The sequence below is a fragment of the Ursus arctos genome, unplaced genomic scaffold (assembly GCF_023065955.2).
Source record: "Ursus arctos isolate Adak ecotype North America unplaced genomic scaffold, UrsArc2.0 scaffold_16, whole genome shotgun sequence".
NCBI classification, from domain to species: domain Eukaryota; kingdom Metazoa; phylum Chordata; class Mammalia; order Carnivora; family Ursidae; genus Ursus; species Ursus arctos.
The window spans coordinates 30973111-30995735 of NW_026622830.1; the positions used below are offsets into that span (position 1 = coordinate 30973111).

The 22625-nt window shown below is 43.4% G+C and overlaps 1 protein-coding gene across 3 annotated transcripts in view; it reads right to left on the bottom strand.

Moving 5' to 3' along the window:
* FERMT1 (FERM domain containing kindlin 1) overlaps nt 1–22322 on the bottom strand; it is a 36580-nt gene extending 14258 nt beyond the window's left edge. Inside the window, exons 1-9 of one of the 3 annotated variants that reach the window (XM_057312658.1) lie at nt 22073–22322; nt 18727–18895; nt 16653–16886; nt 13009–13155; nt 11756–11969; nt 10709–10811; nt 4015–4122; nt 3459–3590; nt 1821–1870 (exon numbers count right to left, since the gene is read on the bottom strand). In XM_057312658.1, the coding sequence (XP_057168641.1) occupies nt 1821–1870; nt 3459–3590; nt 4015–4122; nt 10709–10811; nt 11756–11969; nt 13009–13155; nt 16653–16886; nt 18727–18880 (1142 nt within the window). In that variant the 5' untranslated portion in view covers nt 18881–18895; nt 22073–22322. Of the gene's footprint in view, nt 1–1820; nt 1871–3458; nt 3591–4014; nt 4123–10708; nt 10812–11755; nt 11970–13008; nt 13156–16652; nt 16887–18726; nt 19044–22072 lie in introns of those variants that run through there. The other 2 variants (XM_057312657.1, XM_026503039.4) reach the window with 2 other exon arrangements.
* Nucleotides 22323–22625: the final 303 nt, after the last annotated feature.

Consider the following 22625-nt stretch of genomic DNA (forward strand, 5'->3'; position numbering starts at 1 on the left):
AACCATGAGTATCTATGTCGTGGCCCAGATCCCTCTCTGCAGTTGTAGAACTAGATTCCCTCTGCATTTCCTGCAAGCTGGACTTCCCCAGTCTCACCTCAGCCGTATTTACAATTCTTCTATTTGTACTCTGTCCAGCACTGAGGCATATTTATAGCAAGACTGCAGTTCTTCTATTTGTACTCTGTCCAGCACTCACGCATATTTATAGCAAGACTGCAGTTTGCATTAGATCGGATGCATTTAAATTAGTTACTGGAAACTGAAGTCCACTGTTTATATAGTGGGTTCAGTTGATTTTGTTTAGGAAAAAAAAGAGCTTCACTGTTAAAAGAAAAAAAAAAACAATTAAAAATGGTCCCCAGGACTAGCTCAATGCTCTTCTACTGATAAGGAAAGGAAGCCCAAGGAAATGAAGGGCCTTTAAGGGTCACCCGTGCTAACAGGAGGAGTGGAGCTCCACTCTCCATTCTCCTTCCCCCTTTTCTGTCTCCTTTCTCCTTTGCTTCTTCCCTCCTTCTCCTCCTCCTTCATTTCTTCCTTCCACAAACTATTTCATCTATTAAAGTCACCATCTTCAGACCTTTGGTAGATATGGTGATTGCTGTGAAGACAATTTTGTGTGTTTGAGCAAAGCATTCACACTAAAGTGAACTGGATCGAGGGCTTAACCCTGGAATGTCCTCTCCTTCGCTGAAAACGTCTATAGAAAGGGAGGGGTCATTACGTGGTTTGTGAAGAGCTGAATTTGCTCTACACAGAGAATATGGCAACTTACTTTCTTCACAGAATGATTATTAACAAATCATAAAGATGTATTCATGGATTTAAATTATTACATTTTTTCTGTAGCTCTGACTATAACTATATGCGTGGTTGCAACCATTTATGCCACAGAAGTTAAATTAATGATCCTATTGTTTGAGACCACATTAAAAAAAAAAAAAAAAAAAGCAACCGGTAGAAACCCAGTGACAAAAATTGTTACCTTTGGTTGCTTCTCATTTATCTCTGATTCACTGTTCACTCTTTCTAAGTCTGTCTTTGCATCATGTGTTCCCCAAACAACTTGTGTTTCTTTTCAAGCCAACTGACCCAGTGAAGTGTCCGTGTGTTAAGAAAAGTCAACGAACCATAAAGTGACATGAGTAACTGCCAGAACATCAAAGGGGCCTTATTCTTTTCATCTTAACACACCCTGGCACCATCATAAATGTTTTATTTCTTTCCACAAAATAAAAAACTCCTCTGCCTTTTTAACAGTTTCAGATTGATCTGAGGTAACTAGGGAGTTATTTAGAAACACTTTAACAGGCAAAGGTAGATAAACCGAGGTGACTACTCTGCATAAGCCCAGGACCAAAGTTCTAGAGACAAAGGATTTTTAAACCATGAAAGAACCTTCGAATGGTGTCCAGTCCCGAGCCTCGCGGATGACCAGTCTAGCGTATACATTCACTCACTGTCGACACTGGCTGTGTTCAGACCACCGTTTATTGGGCACGTACTATGAGCCAAGTATCATGTTCCATGCTTCATACAGGTTATCTTATTCAATCCCCCCAATAAAACCAAGAGGAGGTATGTCCCCATTTTATAGAACAGGAAACTGAGGCTCAGGCACATGACAATGCCCGAGGTACCCCAGCTAGTATGTGTTGTCGAGCTGGGATTCAGCCCATTGTCTGTCTGAGGCCAAAGCTCATGCTCTTACCTTTGAACCAGGAACCTGCCTAGTGAGGGTTCAATTTAAATTCCTGGACTCTTTACCTGTGAGGCTTTGTGAGGAGTAATCCTTTTCCCCTTTAAGGGTGACTTACCTAAATAATCTGAGATTATCTGCAAGTTTAGGGATATCAGTAATGTCCTCCTAAGGAAAAGCAGATAACATTTCATAAGTAGTTAATTAGGTGGTGTTCAAACTCTATACCTGTACCGTCCAACACCGTAGCCACTCACCACATGGGGTTATTCAAATGTGAATTAATTAAAATGAAATTAAATGAGAAACTCAGTTCCTCAGTCACACTAGCCACATTTCTAGTAGTGACCTCAGCAGGTAGGGAGGGTGAGGGAGGGGGATGGGATGGGGCACATGCAGGGGCTTCTGGGTGGCTGGCAAAGTTCTAGTTCTTCATCTGGGTGGTGACTTGGGTGATAGTACAAATTTGTTAAGCTGTATATTTTTTTCCACTTTTCTGTATGTGTCGTGTCACACAAATGAAAAAAGAGATTAAAAAAATTAACCAAGCACTACCATTCAAGTTAAAAATTTGAGTTAGAAACTGCTATTTTTTATGTACAAACAAAATATTTTACAAATTTTACCTGGAGTGGGTAAATCTAGCTACGTCTAGTTCACTGATTAATTTCTCGAAAGGAACCTGGTTCAAAGTTCATTCTGCGGTGTAGGCTGGTGCCTGCTTTCTAAATGAAAAGCCCTATTGTTTAGCATCACATGAGAATATTGAGGGAGGGAGGAGGGAATTTTTCATTTATTCTGAGAAGGATCAGAGGAAGTCGACAAAAAAGAACTCTAATTCAATGAGCCCCGTGTCTCCTATAAATGTGAGACAGGGCTCTGAATCTCGACAGAATCTTGGCATTAAGTTTGTATGAAGTATTTGCTTTTGCATGATACCAACTTCCCATTTTAAGGAAATTAATCATAAGGAGATATGCATTAAATCCATAAGAATATAGTGACTCATTTTTCTCTCTTACTGTTTATATCCAATTACAATAGATCCACCTCTCTGATTCAATGTGCATTAAACGAATAATTACTCCCATGACTGGAGTAGTCAGTTAAACAAGAGGGTGGCACTCAACGGGTGAGTCAAACGGGGGAGGTATTCCGGTTATAAAGCCGCCACGCGGCCACATTGCACGGAAAAGAAGATGATAAAAGAGTTGTATTAGTTTATGTCTCACCGGAAGGTTTTTGTCTATTTCCTGAAGTCAAAAGGGTTCAGGGGCTTTTTAGAGTGTCCCAGAATAAAGGCTCTCACGGTGTCAACCTTGCCCAGTTTGCAGTGCATGACTAGGGAAATAGACAATGGCTTTCTATCTGCAAAGCATCTTCTCCCTTCTCATAGCTTTACAACAGACGGGGTGGTTCTCCCTAGACCTGAGGGGAGGGACCTCTTCCCTACTCCCCGTGCGGGAAGACAAGCTCGTAGCGGTGGCAGTCTTTGCCTCATACCCCACAGCTTCTCCTTAAGAAATACATATAAAAGTACTGCCATTAACAGCACGGAACATATCTCATTGTCCCTTCCAGAACTGACCTGAGGAAAGCCAGTCCGGTCTTGCTAGCTTTAAGCTTGTGACAAGTACGTTTTCTTTTTTCAAAATCAGACACAAGATTCTCTTCTTTCTCATAAAAAAGAGCTCGTTTACATGTGTCGGTTCATCAGAACACAGCCACGGTTCTGAGTTACCAGAAAAGTTCATACCAAAGTGTTGTCCGCTTTTCCGCCTTCTAGGGTCACTTCCAAATTAGAGAGCGCAGCTTCTACCTCGTCGACCTCCGACTCATTTGTAAAATCTTGTGTCTCAGCTGACAGCGACAGTTTGCTAATGTGATACTGCGATGCAAACAGAGGTTTTAGAAATGTTATAAACACACAGGCATCCATCGGCCCTTTCCTCTTTTTGGAGACAATCCCCCCTGTAGTTCCGAACGTCTCCTGGAAAGAGGTCTCCCTCCTCTGAAGGAAAAATGACATTTTAATCTGAATTATTTTGAGAGGTATGGTTAGTCACAGTCAAACTTGATTCTTCTCCATCACTGGTCGAACGTGCAGTGGGGAGGAGCTAGGAATTGTGAGACGAATGCCTTACGTAAGTTGGGCACGTGTGGGGATTATGAGGACTATTTTAAGTTGAAATGGACTCCCCCCACTTTCAGTTCTTTCTTCAAAGAAAAGAAACAGTATGAAGAAAATGACACTTGAAGGAAACAAATTTGCTTTGTTTTCTTCCAGAGAGAAGGTTCTGGAGTACCCATACCTGTAATGCTGCAAAGATCAACATTTCTTCTTCCGTGCAGTCGATTTCTTCCAAGAGAACGGCCCACCTGGCTTGTTCATAGAGCTGGTTGATTCGGACAGCATCGTACTGAAGAAAGAAACAGGTAGGTGTGTATCTGTTGGACGGGGCACATATTCCTTAGGACAAAAACTCTGGAGACACGGAGGTCATTCGTTGTTAATGCAATAAACTTTCGCTCAGGTAAATGAAAGAAATACCTATCTTTCCACTGCCCCAGCTCTTATTTTACTTCTGAACTTAGGACTTGCTTTGTCAAAATATTTTCTAGAGCTTCTTCAAGGGGCCAAACTGATCCATCTCAGATTCCATTATTTCTCCCTCTCTTTTATCACATTTCCATTGCTAGGAGAAACCGCTGTCACCACCCATCTCCAGGACTCTCTTCATCTGGCAAAACTGCAACTCTGTACCCATTAAACCACAACTCCTATTTTTCTACCCTTCCCCGCCTGGGTGTACAATTTACTATATCCTTAAAGAAGAAAGGTGAGGAAAATATGCAGGAGGAATAGAAAGGTAGAGCGCCCAAACAGATTTATCACAGGTTGATTAGCATTTGTTTATTTTTCCTTTTGCATTAATCTTAGACACACTAGAAAAAAAGGGGATAAGGGATGTAAAAATCCACAGCAAGCCCAAACCAGCGAACAGCATTGCTATCAGGTCAGCGGGAGAGGGAACCCATCGCCCAGGCATGCTCCTTCTCAGCAGTGCTGAAGCTGCTGGCAGGGCCAGACCAGTGTGAACCCGCATGTGTGGCCCTCGGGAAGCTGGAGGACTGAGAACATTAAGAGAGTCTGTCTGTGCTCTGTGAACTTTGCCAGGTGGCAGGGCACACCTCAGGAGCTAGCCCCAGGACCCTCCCCAAACAAACCAAAACAGAACGCATGTGAGAATAATCACAGCAGCGTTGTTCATAACAACTCTGAAAGGGAAGCATTCGAGGGTCCTCGGTGAATGGATAAACAAAACGTGGGCCACGGGCACAGGGGAATGGCACTCAGCAGTGAGACGGAACATGCTTCTGATACATACAAAAACACACAAAAAGTACATGCAAAAACTCAGAAACACGCTGAGCGAAAGATCCAGGTGCACAAGATGACATACTGTGTGAGTCCATCTCTAGGAAACTTCTAGAAAAGGCAAACCTGGAGACAGAACGCGGACCAGTGGTGCGCTGGGGCTGGGAGCCAGGACTGACCACAGATGGGGTATGAGGAAACTTTTGGGTGATGCAAGTGCTTTACAACTGGATTGTGGTGATGGTTGCACAACCATATGAATGTACCACAATCATTATAATAGAATTTTATGGCGTGTAAATGATAAAGCAATCAAGATACAACAACTAAAAAAACACACACCACGCACACCGAAAACCAAGCAACCCGTCCCCCTCCCCCACAAAAAGAAGACCCCTGCTTCATGAACAGTTTAAAGACAAAATCTAAATAGTAGGTGTAACCACTAAAATTTGAATTGGACTGTCCTGTCTGTCTGTCTTTGTCCACTAGTCAGTCACAGAGTCTACAATCCTAATGCTGTAGGAGTTTTAGCCAAAGTTAAATCACCCGATAAGGCTTTTCTCTCAAATGCAGTCAGTAAAGACTTCCAAAAATTAATCAAAGCTTCCACACCTGAACAAACCTAATTCCCTGCCACCCCCTCAAAGCCAAATAGAACAATTCCTTGAAAGAACGTTGGTTAAACAAAAGTTGGCCTCCATTTGCAAACTGACATTAGGAGAACAGGCTCGAGTACAAGATGTTCTGAAGGACGGGATAAGGTCTGGCTCCCACTGAGGAACACTGGATTTCTCTGGGGCAGCCAGCAGAGCTCCGGATTTCCTTCTCTGGAGTCCTGTTCACATTCCCCCTGAGGCTCTAGAACAGCACAAGGTCCCAGGTTTTTGTGGGTCATTTATTAACAGCCCAAGAGGTCTTTTTCTCTCTGAGAACTCTGTCAGTGGTTTGTTTCCCCGACTCAGAGACAAATTCTTCCCCTTGGTGGGGACTGGTTACTCTTACCCTTCCTTGGCTCTCGGTTTCCTTTGTCTTCCAGTTTACTGAAAATAGAAACCCATAGACCAATGGAACAGAAGAGAGAACCCAGAAATGGACCCTTGGCTCTTTGGGCAACTAATCTTTGACAAAGCAGGAAAAAACATCTGGTGGAAAAAAGACAGTTTCTTCAATAAATGGTGCTGGGAACACTGGACAGCTACATGCACAAGAATGAAACTTGACCACTCTCTCACACCATACACAAAGATAAACTCCAAATGGATGAAAGACCTCGATGTGAGACAGGAATCCATCAAAATCCTAGAGGAGAACATAGGCAGCAACCTCTTTGACATCGGCCACAGCAACTTTTTTCATGACACATCTCCAAAGGCAAGAGAAACAAAAGAAAAAATGAACTTGTGGGACTTCATCAAGATAAAAAGCTTCTGCACAGCCAAGAAAACAGTCAAAAAAGCTAAGAGGCAGCCCACGGAATGGGAGAAGATATTTGCAAATGACACTACAGATAAAAGACTGGTATCCAAGATCTACAAAAAACTTCGCAAACTCAATACACAAGAAACAATAAACAAATCAAAAAATGGGCAGAAGATATGAACAGACACTTTTCCAATGAAGACATACAAATGGCTAACAGACACATGAAAAAATGTTCAAAATCATTAGCCATCAGGGAAATTCAAATCAAAACCACAATGAGATACCACCTTACGCCAGTTAGAATGGCAAAAATAGACAAGGCAAGAAACAACAAATGTTGGAGAAGATGTGGAGAAAGGGGATCCTTCCTACATTGTTGGTGGGAATGCAGGTTGGTACAGCCACTCTGGAAAACAGTGTGGAGGTCCCTTAAAAAGTTATAAATTGAGCTACCCTATGATCCAGCAATTGCACTACTGGGTATTTACCCCAAAGATACAGACATAGTGAAGAGAAGGGCCATATGCACCCCAATGTTCACAGCAGCATTGTCCACAATAGCTAAATTGTGGAAGGAGCCAAGATGCCCTTCAACAGATGACTGGATTAAGAAGATGTGGTCCATATATATAATGGAATATTACTCAGCCATCAAAAAGAATGATTTCTCAACCAACATTTGATGCAACATGGACGGGACTGGAGGAGATAATGCTAAGTGAAATAAGTCAAACAGAGAAGGAAAATTATCATATGGTTTCACTCATTTATGGAACATAAAAAGTAGGAAGATCGGTAGGAGAAGAAAGGGAAGAATGAAGGGGGGGTAAACAGAAGGGGGAATGAACCATGAGAGACTATGGACTCTGGGAAACAAACTGAGGGTGTCAGAGAGGAGGGGGGTGGGGGATTGGGATAGGCTGGTGGTGAGTATTAAGGAGGGCACGTATTGCCTGGTGCACTGGGTGTTATATGCAAGTAATGAATCATGGAACTTTACATAAAAAACTAGGGGTGTACTGTATGGCAACTAACATAATATAATAAAAAAATATTATTAAAAAAAAAATCCCAGACTGGGGAGCACATGGTGTCTGCCCCTCCATTGCCTGAATCCCTGTTTCTCCTCATCCAGGCAATTTAGTTAACCGTTCTTTCCTTCCACCAACCACCAATACAAACAGATAACAAGACCTGCTTCCCGGAGTTTCGCTCTCTCAAGAAAGGGTGATTATTGAGATCTAATCACTGAGGATTCCCAATTAGCTGGGAGGCAGCTTTCAGTATCCTCTAGGACTCTTATGAAAACTGATGTGCCTTTTCTCTACTGAACGTTAAAAAAAAATACTATGAATTACTGGAGTTGTAACAGTTTTTTAATTCACATATTAAAGTGGGGAAAAGTAATAGATAACAAAGGAATTCAAGGGGCGCCTGGGTGGCACAGCGGTTAAGCGTCTGCCTTCAGCTCAGGGCGTGATCCCGGCGTTACGGGATCGAGCCCCACATCAGGCTCTTCCGCTATGGGCCTGCTTCTTCCTCTCCCACTCCCCCTGCTTGTGTTCCCTCTCTCGCTGGCTGTCTCTCTCTGTCGAATAAATAAATAAAATCTTTAAAAAAAAAAAAAAACCCAAAGGAATTCAATATGAATGAATTCGAAATGGACAAAAGAACGTGAAATAAAAAGTTAGTCTCCTTCTCTTCCTTGTCCCTACAAGTGGTAGTTACTCTACAGACTGTTTTGTACCTTGTTCTTCTTCATTTGCTAATATACCTTGGATAAGTTCTACATCAAAAGAAAGCTGATTCATTCTTCTTAGCAACACAATATGGATGTATCATAATGTATTTAACCACTTCCCTATTGATGGATGTTTAGGTAGTTTCCAATTTTCTTTCTCAAATAATGTAGCAATAACTTGTGGGCAGACATATTAATTCACATATTTGAGTATAACTGTGGCATAAATACCAAGGAGCAGATTTGCGGGGTCAAAGCTACGTAGAATTGTAACTCTGAGAGAAATTGCCAAATGGCCTTCCAGAAGGATCAGATTAATTTGTACTTTGATCTACAAGCATGGTATGAGAGAGTCATTTTCCCCGCACTCTTGCTAAGATAGTATGTGAAACTTTTTGATCTTCGCCAATACAAGGCTAAAAGCCAGTCTAGTTCCTTTTCCATGAACTATGTGTTCATATCCTTTGCTCATTAGGTTACTGGGTTGTTGGTCTTTTTTTTTTGATTGATTTCTGGGAGCTCTTAGGGAGATTAGCCTTTTGTTTGTAGTATGTGTTGCAAAGACTTTTTCACTTTTTATATAGTTTTTTGGCATACGTAAAATTTTAATTTATGAAAATATACAAATCTTTTTTTTTGGATTCTGGATTTTGTATTTTTAAAGTATATTATTTTTGAAATTTTGTATATTCTAGTATTTTTGTATATCTGAGATTTTAATCAGTACTTGTAACCCTGGTGCCACCATCTGCCTGCATCTCTCTTCTGAAAGCTGGAGAGGAGAAGCTCCTTGATTCTACGCTACAACCTGGTTTCCATCTGTAGGATGCCTTGTCGGCTTTACAGTGGTTTCATGGGTGCTATTTTTGCTCTTCTTGATTTGACTGTAGAGTCTATGAAAACATGAACCGCATCTTAAGTTTCTGTATCCCCCTATCTACTCAGCACCTAGTAGAAACTTGGAACTAAACGTGGTTCTATTTATAGCATTCCATACTTTTGAAGGGGGGAGAAGGGAGCTCTAAAGTGGTTGAGGATCATTTTTTTCTGTGCCCCAAAGCCTGAGTCTTCCGGTCACCTTTGGGTTGACAGCTTCTCTTTGGCTGTTAGATTCAGATAGGTTTCGTTCATGAGCCATGTGGAGAGAACTCCTTACCAATTAAGCAAATGCGATCATTCACAGCACCCTTGAAAAAAATCAAAAGAAAACAAAAAACCCCTCCCTTTTGGGAGAAGCTCTAGTTTCTACTGAAGGTTTTATCAAAGAACCAAAATTTGCTCGTTTGCCCTAATTCAGTGGAAGTTAGGCACTCCAGACACAGGCTAGGTCCAGGGGCATTAAGTTGGATGTAAACCAAAGACTGCCCAGGAATTAAGGCTTATTTTGAAGAAGATGCCAGTTAAGGAAACAGTGGGACCCGAGATGCACCTTTGAAGACCAGACTTAACATCAGCATCAAGGAGAAGACAGGGCCATGAGAGGCAGAATCACCGCTGTGGGTGACAAAGGGGTCTACCCAGAAGAGGTGGCCTGAGGCGGTCTCCTCCGACAAGTGCCCGCCAATGAATGGAAAAGAGCAACAAGCACGACACTGGGATAAAATCACCCTGTGCACTTGGAGGGCCCGTGACTCAGTTTCTATTCCCGACATCTGGCAGGTTAAGTGCTGACTCGCAACTCCACGAACAGGCCAAGCAGGGCGAAGGAAGGGGCAGAAATTCAGAGGACTTATTTCGCCACTCAGTTGTCCCAGTAAACTTCGGGTGGCAGATGGGCACTTACTGGGAGTTGCTGACCAGCTGGGGTCTTTATTTATGCAGATGGTCCCTCTTTCTCATCAGCAAAGACTTATTCAGCCCTGCAGTAGGGAGTGCGGGGTGCAACATCCTGGGGTCCCGGGTTATTCATGAGAACCTGCTCTGAACCTTGGCTCGGACGCTCCTTCCTTCCTAAGCATTGAGGATTCCAACTCTGTGAGCCACTCTCCTCTTGTTCCTTATTCGTGTGAAAGGAGAGGGGCGGCACACACCATGCTGGGCGGGAAGACCCCGAGAGACTCCTGCTAACTCAGGGGCAGCTGACCATGCTTGTTAGAAACTAAAAGGTGAAAATCCAAGGACAGTATACATTCATTGGTCTAACCCTGTGGAGCTAAACAGATTATATAAATTAACCCTCATTCTGAGAACTAAATGACTCAGTTCTCCACTTCCAGGACTTCACATTGAAAACAGGAGAGAAAGAAGAGCCTTGGTGGCTCAGTCGGTTAAGCGTCTGCCTTCGGCTCAGGTCATGATCCTGGGGTCCTGGGATGGAGCCTGCATCTAGCTCCCTGCTCGGTGGGGAGCCTGCTTCTCCCTCAGCCTCTGCCTCTACCCGGCTCCCCTGCCCCCCGCACATTCTCTCTCTCTAATAAATAAATAAAATCTTAAAAAAAAAAGAAGAGTAAATGTATCTTACTTTGGGATTCAAGTCAAAGAAGGTGTAGTATTTAAATCGTAAGAGCAGCTGCTCTTCCTCCTGGATGCCCTGTTCCATAAGGGAGCGTGAGGAGTCCAGCCAACTAGAAAACAATGGGATGAGTTTTAAAAGTTAATCAATTTGACACACATATATTATAGTACTACCTAATATGTTCATATACATATTTACATTTATATACATGTATTTACATTTATATACATATAGATGCAGATGTACACATGTGTGTGTGTGTGTATTTCCTTGAACAAAGTCCGAGTAAGTAATATAACCAAAAACCTGTAAGGGAGAGGACTTGATAATACCTTATATCTGCATTTTATTTTATAGCTTTTATAACTTTCCAAGTGCTTTTTGTACGTATATTTTGTTTTCACTGATACTTTAAAGTAACCCCGTGAAGGAGTCAAGGCAGTTTGTATTTTCTCAGTTTTATGGGTGAGAAAATGGTGTCTTAGGGACATTAAGTTCTGTGTTCAAGGTCATGTGCTTTGTCGTGGAACCAGAATGAAAACCTGTACTTGCTGACTTCCCCACACCCCCTCTCCTCCCCACCGGCAGGTCTGACTCAATGCTGGGACTGTCTTATTGGCTAGAACTTCTGTCGCGATGGAAATATTCTCTACTGCCCTGTCCGACAGAGTACCCCCTAGTCACACGTGGCTACTGAAGATTGAAATGTGGCTAGTGCCACACTTTAATTTTAATTAAATTCAAATTTAAATGGAACTGTGCACCTGTGGCTAGTGACTCCTGCACCGGCGGGTACGGTTCTAGAGGTGAAAAATGAAGGCTGGGCAGTGGTGAGGGGCGGAGGGGTGCAGAATAAAAGTGAGCCCCAGAATGAGGCAGGGATGAATGCCATCCAGTCCCATGGAGTGAAGATGCTTGAATGTCTATTACACCAGGCCTTGGGGGGAAATAAGGGTGGCTGAAATACAACCTCTGGACAGTCCCGTGGGGGACAGTGAGCCTCATGATAGAGGAACATGGTGAGAGAAAAGCGAAACAGAGCCAAGTCCTTACCCTGCGTTAAGCTTGGCTTTGTCAACCAGAGACCGAGGCTGGTACATATCAGCCAGCGCTTCTGGTGACTGGGGGGGTTGGCTGAATGCGAGGATGCTGCAGTTTTGTTCCGTCAAAGGGCTGTCGCTGAACCAAGTCATGGTGGAGGACGCCGGCGTTCCGCTGACGGGGTCGTACGTGGGGGTCATGGTTTTACTGTATAAGCCAGGACTTACTGCAAGGCAAAGGGAAGCGTGCACTAGGATATGAGATTCAGGGGGTGGGATCTTTGGAAAAATAGGTAATAATATTGCTTATACTAAAATGGATTTTGAATTTAGATATTTGTAACATTTAAATGAGTTATGACTGATGGGAGAGGAGTTTTTAGCTCCTGGGAAGGCAGAGAACTCATAGGCCGCAAAAGCTCCGAAAACCAACCCAGACAAACGTTGGGGACTATCTCCTTGTCAATAATTCAAAATTCTATTTCAGCAGTGAGCTTTGGCACTGTCAGAAAACAGAAGCTCTCACAACAGTGCATGTGCAGACTCTATTTTGGGGCAAATCCTTTAAACAAATAAGAATACTTGCCAATTTTAAGAACCCAGCTAGTTGCTGGTTTATAAATCACCTGGTCTGTGTAAGGAAATGCAAAAAATGCCTTTTATTCTTTGCACTGGAATCTACTATGCAAGAAGACATTGTTGCAAGTAAGCTAGAGACTGATTTGCTTTTATATAAAAAGATAAGGATAATGTCTTTCCAGATTTTTTACCTGCCCTCCTGTTACATGCCCGACGCAAAATTTAAATTGAATTCAGGCAAGAGTCACATGAAGATAGAATCAGGAAGAGAAAAATATTATGTGAGTGATCCAACTAATGTCTTTTCCTCCCAAATTCACAGCCGATTCCCCTAAAGTTTTGCGTTCGTCAGCAACATAATATACACAGTTAAAACGTCAGTAGAACATGTGATTCTTGATCTCAGGGTCGTGAGTTCAAGCCCCACGCTGGGCATGGAGCCTACTTAAAAAAAATAATGAGCTCTAAAACAAACCTTATTAAAAAAATTCTGTGAGTCCTAAAATTAATTGCATATCCTTTCTTCATCACAGGAATCCTGCAATTTTAGTCCTTTGGGGGCAAGGGGAGAGGAGGGAAGGGAAGACAAGGGAAAGAGGAGCAGAAGGAGGGAGATTTCTTGGGATTTAAGAAATCCTTGGATTCAAGAATGAAACACAATAATAAAACGCCTGTCACAAATCATACCTGTTGGACCTGAAGTCGTTGGGGAACCCTCCAGGTTTAATATATCTTCAATTATGGGCTCCTTGTTACTTTTGTCTTTTTTTTTCTTCTTTTTAAAATAGTCACCAGAAGGCTTTAACAAGGAAAGTTCTTCTGATCTTCTAATATCTAACAAATAAATATAAAGAGCAATGAAAAACTACCAAAGAGTAAAAAGAGGGGGCGCCTGGCTGGCTCAGCTGGAGGGGCATGCCACTCTTGACCTTAGGGTTGTGAGTTCGAGCCCCACGTTGGGCATAGAGATTACCAAAAATTAAATAAAATAAAACTTAAAAAAAAAGGTAAAAAGAAAATTCCTTCTAAGACTCAGAGTCATGCTGGGCATCTGAAATCATTTCTCAGGAAATTCCTGAGAAGTTAACAGAACTAAATTATACCCGTTTGGAAGAAACAGAAGGGGACTAGAGACTCCTAAAATGGGTATGTGTGTGTGTGGGGGGGTGTCAAAGAGTGGAGGGAGATTTAGTCTAATAAAATTCCTCATTGTTTTTTTATTTTTATTTATTTATTTTTAAAGATTTTATTTATTTATTTGACAGAGATAGAGACAGCCAGCGAGAGAGGGAACACAAGCAGGGGGAGTGGGAGAGGAAGAGCAGGCTCCCAGCAGAGGAGCCTGATGTGGGGCTCGATCCCATAACACCGGGATCACGCCCTGAGCTGAAGGCAGGCGCTTAACCGCTGTGCCACCCAGGCGCCCCCCTCATTGTTTTTTTAATTTATTATGAAAATATTTCAAAGATATCCAAAGCAAAGAGAATTGTATAATGGCCCCCTTATGTTTCCATGAGCCAGCTTCAACCACTACCAGCACCTAGCTGTTCCTGTGTTATCTATTTACTACCAATTTTTCCCTCCCTCTCTTTTTCTCTTCTTTCAGTTTTTAAAAAATACATTTTTTTAAAGATTTTATTTATTTATTTGAGAGAGAGAGAGAGTGAGAAAGAGCACAAGAGTCGGGTGAGGGGCAAAGGGAGAAGCAGATTCCCCCTGAGCAGGAATCGATCCTAGAACTCTTGGGATCGTGACCTGAGCCGAAGGCAGACGCTTAAACGACTGAGCCACTGAGGCACCCTTCAGTTTTGTTTTGTTTTGTTTTGTTTCCAAATAACAACCAAGAACCCCACTTTTCTCTTTATAGAACATAGATCCTGAAAGCCTTTCTTTTACACTGCGCCCAGTCGCTAATTTCATCCCTACAGCAGACAGCATCGGTACCCTGACTCTTCGTGGCCCTCACCACTTCTTTGCACTCTGAGGCAACTTCCCGTGGCAGCTAGGACAAGGGTCTCTCTGCCTGAGGGCTTGCTCTGACTGCCGCAGTCCGCACTGCCCAAATGCCGATGTAACAGGCCACACAAGTTCAGAGAATTAACACTCCCCAAGAGCAGCCCTCAGCGACTGACAGGAGTGGTATAGTAACACTCCTGCTCCCGCACCCCTTGGGCGGACTAGTTCTGAGGCACGTTGACGTTGTCTCCCAGAAGCCCCCAAATGCAACTGGATTGGTGACACTCTCTTATGGGTGGCCTTCTCCTTCCAGTCTTAACTTCCTCACCTCCAACCAGTGTTTTCTGGAATCACCTCCCCCCCCCAAAATAAATGTTTGTCCTTGAATTCTTATCTCAGGGTCTGCCTCTGGAGCACTTAAACCAAGGTGATTCCCAGTTTTCTCTATTAGTCAAATACAATTAAACCCGCATTGCCGATCAGAACTCCTGATAACCATTAACCACACGGAGCTGCTCTGTGATTCCAAGTAGGAGCCAAGGAATGTGGATGTTAGAGTCTGAAAGCAGCTTTCCTGGAGGCAAATGCACCGATTCCATAGGTGCTGCCATTTTCCAGTTCAAACACTGCTTCGTGCTGAGGCTGAGCCCAGCAGTTCAGCTCCATCCTCTTCCCCGTAACCAAGGATGCTTGGTTGTCAGGTTGCAAACACACCTGTGCCCATTCCAAATGCATAATTTATACGTGAGACCAGGAGATGAATCAGAATTTACAGTAGGAGCCTTAGAAACAAAACAACAAAACCAAACCAAACCTCCATTTCCAAGTCCAAGATTGGTGTCTTGTCTTTTCTTTGTGAGAAAACCCATCATATTGCTAAATTTGATTTAGTTTCAGTTGAACAGATATAAAAAAAAAAAACAATGATTAGAAATGCCAGGTTGAGCCCTTTAGAACAACTATCAAGATATGATCTGGAAAAGAGAAGAATTCTGTCTGACTGCTTCTATATATTTTGTAGCCTCAAGCTTTTGGTCCCGGCCACGTTGTGTGTTTCCAGTCTACTGTGGACTGGGTTTTATTTAATTGTTTCCTTTGTTTTCCAATCCTCGTTGGAATATTACTGGAATTGTGTCTCGGTGCTTGCCATTTGCCCTCCATGCACCAGGGGCAACTGCTGGTGAGCTGTGTAATGGAAGGTTCCATTTACTTGTTCACTTTACAGTTAATGAGCAGCGAACATGTGCCAGGCGTTGTGCTATGTTTTAGGAACCCGGGCATGCTCAAGTAATGGTTTTTTCTTCACCCTATATAATACCTAGCAGTCCCCACCGCCCAACATTGGGCATATACTGTTAGCGCTTTTCTTTTTTTCTCTACCAAATATCTCCTTTTAACATCTTATTTTTAAATTCTTTTTACATTCACTCTTTCTTTTATGTCTCTGTATCCCAGAATGTAAGTTCAAGAAGGGAAGGGGTTTTGGACTATTTTTATTGCTAACCAATAATACCTAGTAATAATAACCTAGTACTAACCACCTAATAATAATAGTAATAATAACTTGGTACCAATAATAACCTAGTACTCGCCACAATGCCTGCCTAATCGGTACATATTTATTGAAGGAATTAATGAACGGTTTAATGAGGAAGATAGAGTTTAATGGGGAAGACAGATCACTCAATCATATACTGTAAACACTGTATTCAAATGCCAAATCTTAGCCTTGGAACCAAAGAATGTAACTACACACTTTCAAAAAAATATAAAACAATAAAGCCTTCATGACGCAGAGTTCGCTTCCATTATGGAAGTTCCCCAAATACATGGTTTGGGCAGTGTTGTCCCTAATGATTGTCAATACCATAAGAATTAGTTTTCAATCCATAATTAAGTGTACCTTCCTGCTTAAAATAAATTCCACAAATACAGATATTTACTGTAGTGAACTGTTAGTAAAGCAATTAAGACATTGCAACACCATTATGTCAAAAACAATAAAGATACATCAGCTCTTTGGTGATGATGATTGGAACTCTTTCTTGTTTGTCTTAAATATAATGATGATATTAGTATGGCTTAGAGGAATGGATTTTTGGGGGGGAATCTTAACGGGTTTGTTTCTTCTGTTTACAGCTCTATTTGAAATAGTGTTAAGCTCTGTGGAAATGCATCTGATTTACTACAATAATGTCCCATTTGGTTTAACTCTACTTACATGGCTTAAGTTCCCAGAAAAAGCTTGTAAAGTATGCCTCCTAGTAAGGGAAGTGTTCTGTAAAGCCAACCGCTTGTAGGCAGAAAGCACACATAATTTTCCTGTCCTCCTTTACCAACAGTCCAAAGGGCACGGGGCCCTCCAGGGTACTCACTCAGGATTTTGCAGATATCACTGACGGCTTTAAAGACCACAGCCGAGAAGCTGACTCGCAATCTCACCGTCTTCACATTGGGCAGGCGGAGGCGAAGCATTTTGTGCTGAGGGGTGAAGAGAAGCTTTGCATCTGCCTGGACTCCATACTTGTCCAGAGTCCAGTGCGTTTTCAGAAGCCAGCAATGTTTCTGTTCCCACCAAAGGGCAAAGTCTGACCAGTCTTGGGCTATGTCTGCAAAAATGGAAAATACAATGAAGTGAAATGAGCGAGAGCGGAAACATACAAATGGTCTTCAGCTCCGCATCTCCTTTTACAACCCAAGGCTCACCAAGCCTTGGACTCTCTTCAAAGTCTCTAAGGTGGGGCAGGTAGAAAACAGAGACTGAACCTTATCATGATTATATTTGAACACAGTGAAAGGAACAGAATCACACACATTTTGTTCTTGATAAAATAGCTGGAGTTCTTTTCCCTAAAGTCCCTTCAGTGCCATGGTCCTTTCTGGGAAAGCCAGGACCATTTGACTTTAATCAAGATTATTTCCCTACTAGAAATGAATCTTTACACCGTTGGATCACAAAGGAATATCATTTACTCCCAAAGTCTGTACAGAAGGACTATAAAGTCGACATACCCCCCCCACTCTATAATGTCCAGCTCTCTTATCAACACCACCAGATTCCCAGTTTCCAAAGTATCTACACTGAGATCAGCTGAATATTTTCTCTCTCCCAATGTCAGCGTCAACATGGACTCTGTTCCCTCCTTCCATGCTGACATCAAAGTTGAATCTTTTCCCTTTGTCAATGTTGGAATCAATATTCAATCTTTCATTTGTTTTTTAAAAAATGTTTCTTTTTCTCTCATTCTCTCACTTTATGTTAGAAAACCTTTCTTCCAACGCTGTTAGAAGTATAAATGGTGTAACTATTTTAGAAAGTCTATTACGCAGTAATTCCTCTCTGAGCTATACTCCAACAGAAATGCCTCTATGTACTCATGAAATACATGTACCATAGCAGCCCTATCTGTAAGAGGCTGAAAATGGAAACAACCCAAATGCCCATCCATAGGTAAATGGATAAATTGTGGCATCATCATATGACGGAATATCAGACAGTCATGAGAGTAAATTAACCAAAACTATATGCAACAATATGGGTAAATCTCACAGATACAACCTTAAGTGAAAGAAAGCACATGCGTAAGAGTATGTCCTACATGAGTGCACCTATGTACAGTTTAAAAACATGGAAAATTATTCCTATGGTGTTGGAAGTCAGGATAGTGGTTTCCCTTCGTGGGGCAGTGACGGGGCGGGGGTGGGGGTCAGGCATGATACTTGGGTGGGGGGAGTCAGTAACATTCTATTTCTTGATCTGAGTGGAAGTTACATGACAGTGAAAATTCGTTGAGCAGTACATTTAATGATAATTGCACTTTTCTGTGTACATAATATACTTTAATGAAGACTTACTTTAAAAAGTCTCTATCTCATCAGGGTAATGAAAAGCCAACATCTGGCCAAACTTGGATAGAAGGTAAAAACAAGTAAGAGAAAATAGAACACTATTAAGTTCTAGGTTGATCATGTTGATTCCTGATATGAAGACTGACACTTACGACTTCTCTTTCTTTGCTTAAACAGGGAGAGTCACAAATGGTGGGTATGTGTTAAAAGACACATTAGCACTGAGCTGACTTCATCACTGAGCAAGCAAACAATAACAAAGAGAATCAACACAGTAATCTAATGCCATGCCACCTAAAGTCGCCTTAGATGCCACCAGTGGGATGAGCCTGTGGAAACATGGTTTCATACCTACTGGGGAGCTTTCGCTTGCCACCAAAGACTCCAGTTTGTACAAGAGTGGTTAGGGGGTTCAGTTTATTGCTTTTGCAGGATGCTCAATTTCTCTTCTTCCTGTGGGAAGGGGCTTGTTCTCTGAGCCATTACAAGATAAATAAGCAGAAAAACTTAGATGAGCAGACAACCTAGATGAGCCATTTACTGTTAATGCAATAGACAGGGTTTCAAATACAGGGAAACCGTAAAGAAGCAGTAACTTACTGATCTGTTCTACTAACTTGAGCATCACCCCCCCAATGTGCAGGTCTCCGGACACTCTCAGGGTGACATCTTTCTGCTCCTCCTCGTTTGGATGGTCAACTCTGACGACAAGCTCCCAAGAACCAGATGCAAAGTCGCTGGATGAGAGCATCATGGCAAAGGCAGGCGTCTGCCGCACAAAAAGGCAGACAGAGATCAGAATGTGAGCAGGAAGCTGGAACTTGCCAGTAGACCCTGCGGGGCAAAACGTTTCCTCATTTTAGCCTCTTCTTCCAAAACTCTGCGGGGTTCCCAGGGCTCCATATTAAATTCAACATCTTAACTTAAAGACAGAAAGTCCTATAAAAATGGTCTCGAGCCTTCCAAACTTATGTAACTTTATCTTTTCACAGCCACTTGCCTATTTATTTTCTGTGCCTACCCAATACATTCATCTTCACTTTCTGTCTCTATTGACTTCTCTCGACTTTCTCTGAACGATTGTGTCAATAGGCAACAAATCATGGGAATCCTTGAGATCTTAAAAAAAAACCAAACCAACTTCATTGAAGTGTAATTTGCATATAACAAAATGCATAGATCTTTTTTTAAGTAGGTTCCATGCCCAGCATGGAGCCAAACATGGGGCTTGAACTCACGACTCTGAGATCAAGACCTGAGCTGAGATCAACAGTCAGACGCTCAACCAACTGAGCCACCCAGGCGCCTCTGCATAGATTCTTTTTTGAGTATAGTTGACACGCAATGTTACATTAGTTTCAGGTGTACAATATGATGGTTCAGCAACTCTATATGTCATGCTGTGCTCACCACAAAAATGCACAGATTTTAAATATACAGTTTGATGCCTTTGTTATATGCAAATTACTCATTGATAAAGTTTTAGACAAGGACGCTGTTAAAATTTTCCTCTATCTATATTATTACATTCCTCCCATAAATATTGATGACATCTTCTGGCATGAAAATTCAAAAAATGGAAGTAGAGCAAAATAGTTTCTATTTCAGTCATATATAGTTTTGCCTTGAATGCATATGAAGATACACATCGTTAATTACTGTCGTGTATTTGACTCCTTGAGCTACCATTTAATATAAAAGTTGATAAGTTAAATGCATCAGTTTAAGTTTTCGGACATACCTCTGGCAAAAGATTTAAAAAGGAGTGACAGACATACAAAGCCCACTCTTCAAAATACAGACGGGGTGAGAACTTCAAAATCCAAGTTTTCCTCTTATTGGAGGAAGGAGTATTAAGTAAGCTACGCACTATTGAGGCTGAAATGTGTCAGGGGGTAATAAGAACACAGGAATCTGAAATTGGCAGAACTTTAAATGATGGCTCTGTCTTACTTTTAAACAGAAAACACATGACACTACCACTCCTGACTATTTTAATATTTAAAAGAAAAATCAGTCATTTAAACGTTAACACATCTTTTTCACTTCACTATGTAAAGACAGTGTATGAGACGTCCATGTTTTCATAAGGCCTATTTTTGAGAAACATCAGTGCACTCAAAAATCCTAGCGAGGGGCTTCTCCAAGGGAAAGTGCATGAGTCCCCTGGGGTCTTATTCACCCCAGGTTCTGTTCAGCAAGGTGTGTGTGGGGGTGGGGTGGGGAGGTGGAGACCCTGCACTGATAACAAGCTCCAGGTAGCACTGGTCTGTGGCTCACACTTCGGAGTCCAAACAGCTATGTGAAAAATTAGCTTCAGGACTCCGTTCTGCCCTTCAGTCTACCCAAGTCAATATTAAGCCAGGGGCTGTGGTGACACCTGAGGAACATTATTTTTAATGATCCATAATTACACCACCAGTGACATACCAGTGTTGTGTGCATTTGAAACTGTCCACATGTGAAAGCATAAGAGAATCTCAAAATACACAAAAAAGATACACTGCAAATCTGGACGGGTTTAGGGCAAATTTTATTTGTTCAAGTCAAATTCAAGAGTTCAGAAGTCGCTCCTTGTGTCTGTATGACCAGAAGGATATAATGCTTGTACCTCCCCATGCACAAAGCCACACGTGGAGACCTCCCACGTGGGCAGTGAATGCTGTGTAATGACTATACTGGGCCTAACCACTTGCTTCACTGTCATCATCAGCCTCAAGTATCATTTGTTATATACCTAACCCAGTGATATACTCTGTGTGAACCACTATTTTGTGTTATCTCCTTCATCTGCTCAGCAGTCCCATTAGAAATGAGGAAACTCGGGCTCAGAGAAGTTAGGCAACTTGTTGGAAGCCACACAGCAAGTTAGATGGTGGAGCCCAGACAGAAATCCACGTCTAACTCCAAATTCTTAACCATTACTTTGGGCCCATCCTTGATAAAGTTGCAACACCAACGTGAAATAAAACTCTTAAAACCACATTAGCTAAACTCTCAGGAGGCTTCACTGAGCATTTCTAGTCACATCTTTCCCAGTGAGGAAGCAATAAAGATAACTCCGTAACATGGCATTGAATTATTTGACTTTAAGACCCTCACAATTTCTAAACTGCTATGGTTAGAGGTGTAGTTGTTTTAAAAGTTTATACTTTAAAGTGACTCCTTACTGCTTGTTTCATGAGTATCAGACATTAGTCTTTTCCTAACTTGGGCAATCAAAACACTTCTCAAAAAACAAACAAAAAAAGAAAACCCACTTCTCATACAGGCAATCTCTGGTGATTCCCTCACAACGAAATCCAGGCTAAAACTGGACAATCTGGTTTCCCCGCATTCCTCTCCTATCTTTCTGCACCTTCATTTTTGACTGAGCTTCTCATTCGCAGCAAGCTGCTACTTGCAGAGGGGAGCAGCAAACTCCAACCGGGAAAGCACATCGAAGGAGACCAGAACAGAAAGCAAAGCGCGCCGCTGACCTGCCTTCCCTGGGTGAAGCCCAGCTGTCCCCCTCCTGTCCTCCTTGACTACAGAAAATGCAACAACGTACAGACAAACAGGCAGACAGCCAACCAGACAGAAAGATGAGGGAAATAGCCCCTGACGCTTCCCCTGGAAGATCAGAGAGTGTGCCTGTCCAAAGGCCACTCCGCCTGTCGGTTGCCAGTCCTGCAGGGTCCTGGGACCAGGGGGAGTGGGGTGGGTGGAAAGAAACCTGCCCCTTGACCCATAGGGCAGCCCCCGCGGCTAAACGGAGAGTTTATTTGGCCAGGCCAGAGAGGCAAGGCCGGAGAAAGTGGCCACACGCCGGGGGGCGTTATTTTTAATTCAGCAGCTATTTATGTGCAGGGGGCTGAAGAAAGGAAGGGGCAGGGGTCTCCAGCCTGGGCGGTGCCCATCACAGCCTCCCCGCTCCCCGCCCCCAGCCCTAGCCCTCGGCACCCACCTGCTTTCCCGGCGCGGGTGGCGTGCAGTCTCGCCGACGCGCACGTGGACGCCTGCGCCCCCGAGGCCGGGCGGAGGCGCCCCAGGCCGGGCGGGCGCGCGAAGCGGCAAGAGGGGTGTCGGGGTCCGCGCTCCCGGCGGCCGCTCCGCTAGGCTGGGCCGGCCGCTACGGGGAAGCCGCCCGGGACCTCCCGACGAGGCTCGGCGCCCGCCCCCAGCGGGACGCGGGGCGCGGGGTGCGCGGTCTCCGCCCTGCGCGGCCCCCGGAGGCCCGGCCGAGGCCGGCGCGCGGCGGGCAGGTGAGGGCACGCCCAGCCCGGGGCCTGCCGGGTCTCGCTCCGGGAGGGGAGACGCGCTCCGCAGAGCGGGAAGGGCTGAGGGTGGCCGAAGGGCTGCGGCGCGGCGGGAGGGCGGGGAGAACCGGGGAGGACGCACACCGCCTGCGCCCCTCTGGCGAACTCTCAGGCGGCCCCTCGGAGGCCGCCTGCAGTTTCTCCGGTTCCCCGAGGCCCTTCGGGGACTGGCCCAGGTGCTTGAAATCCGGCTACGTGCCC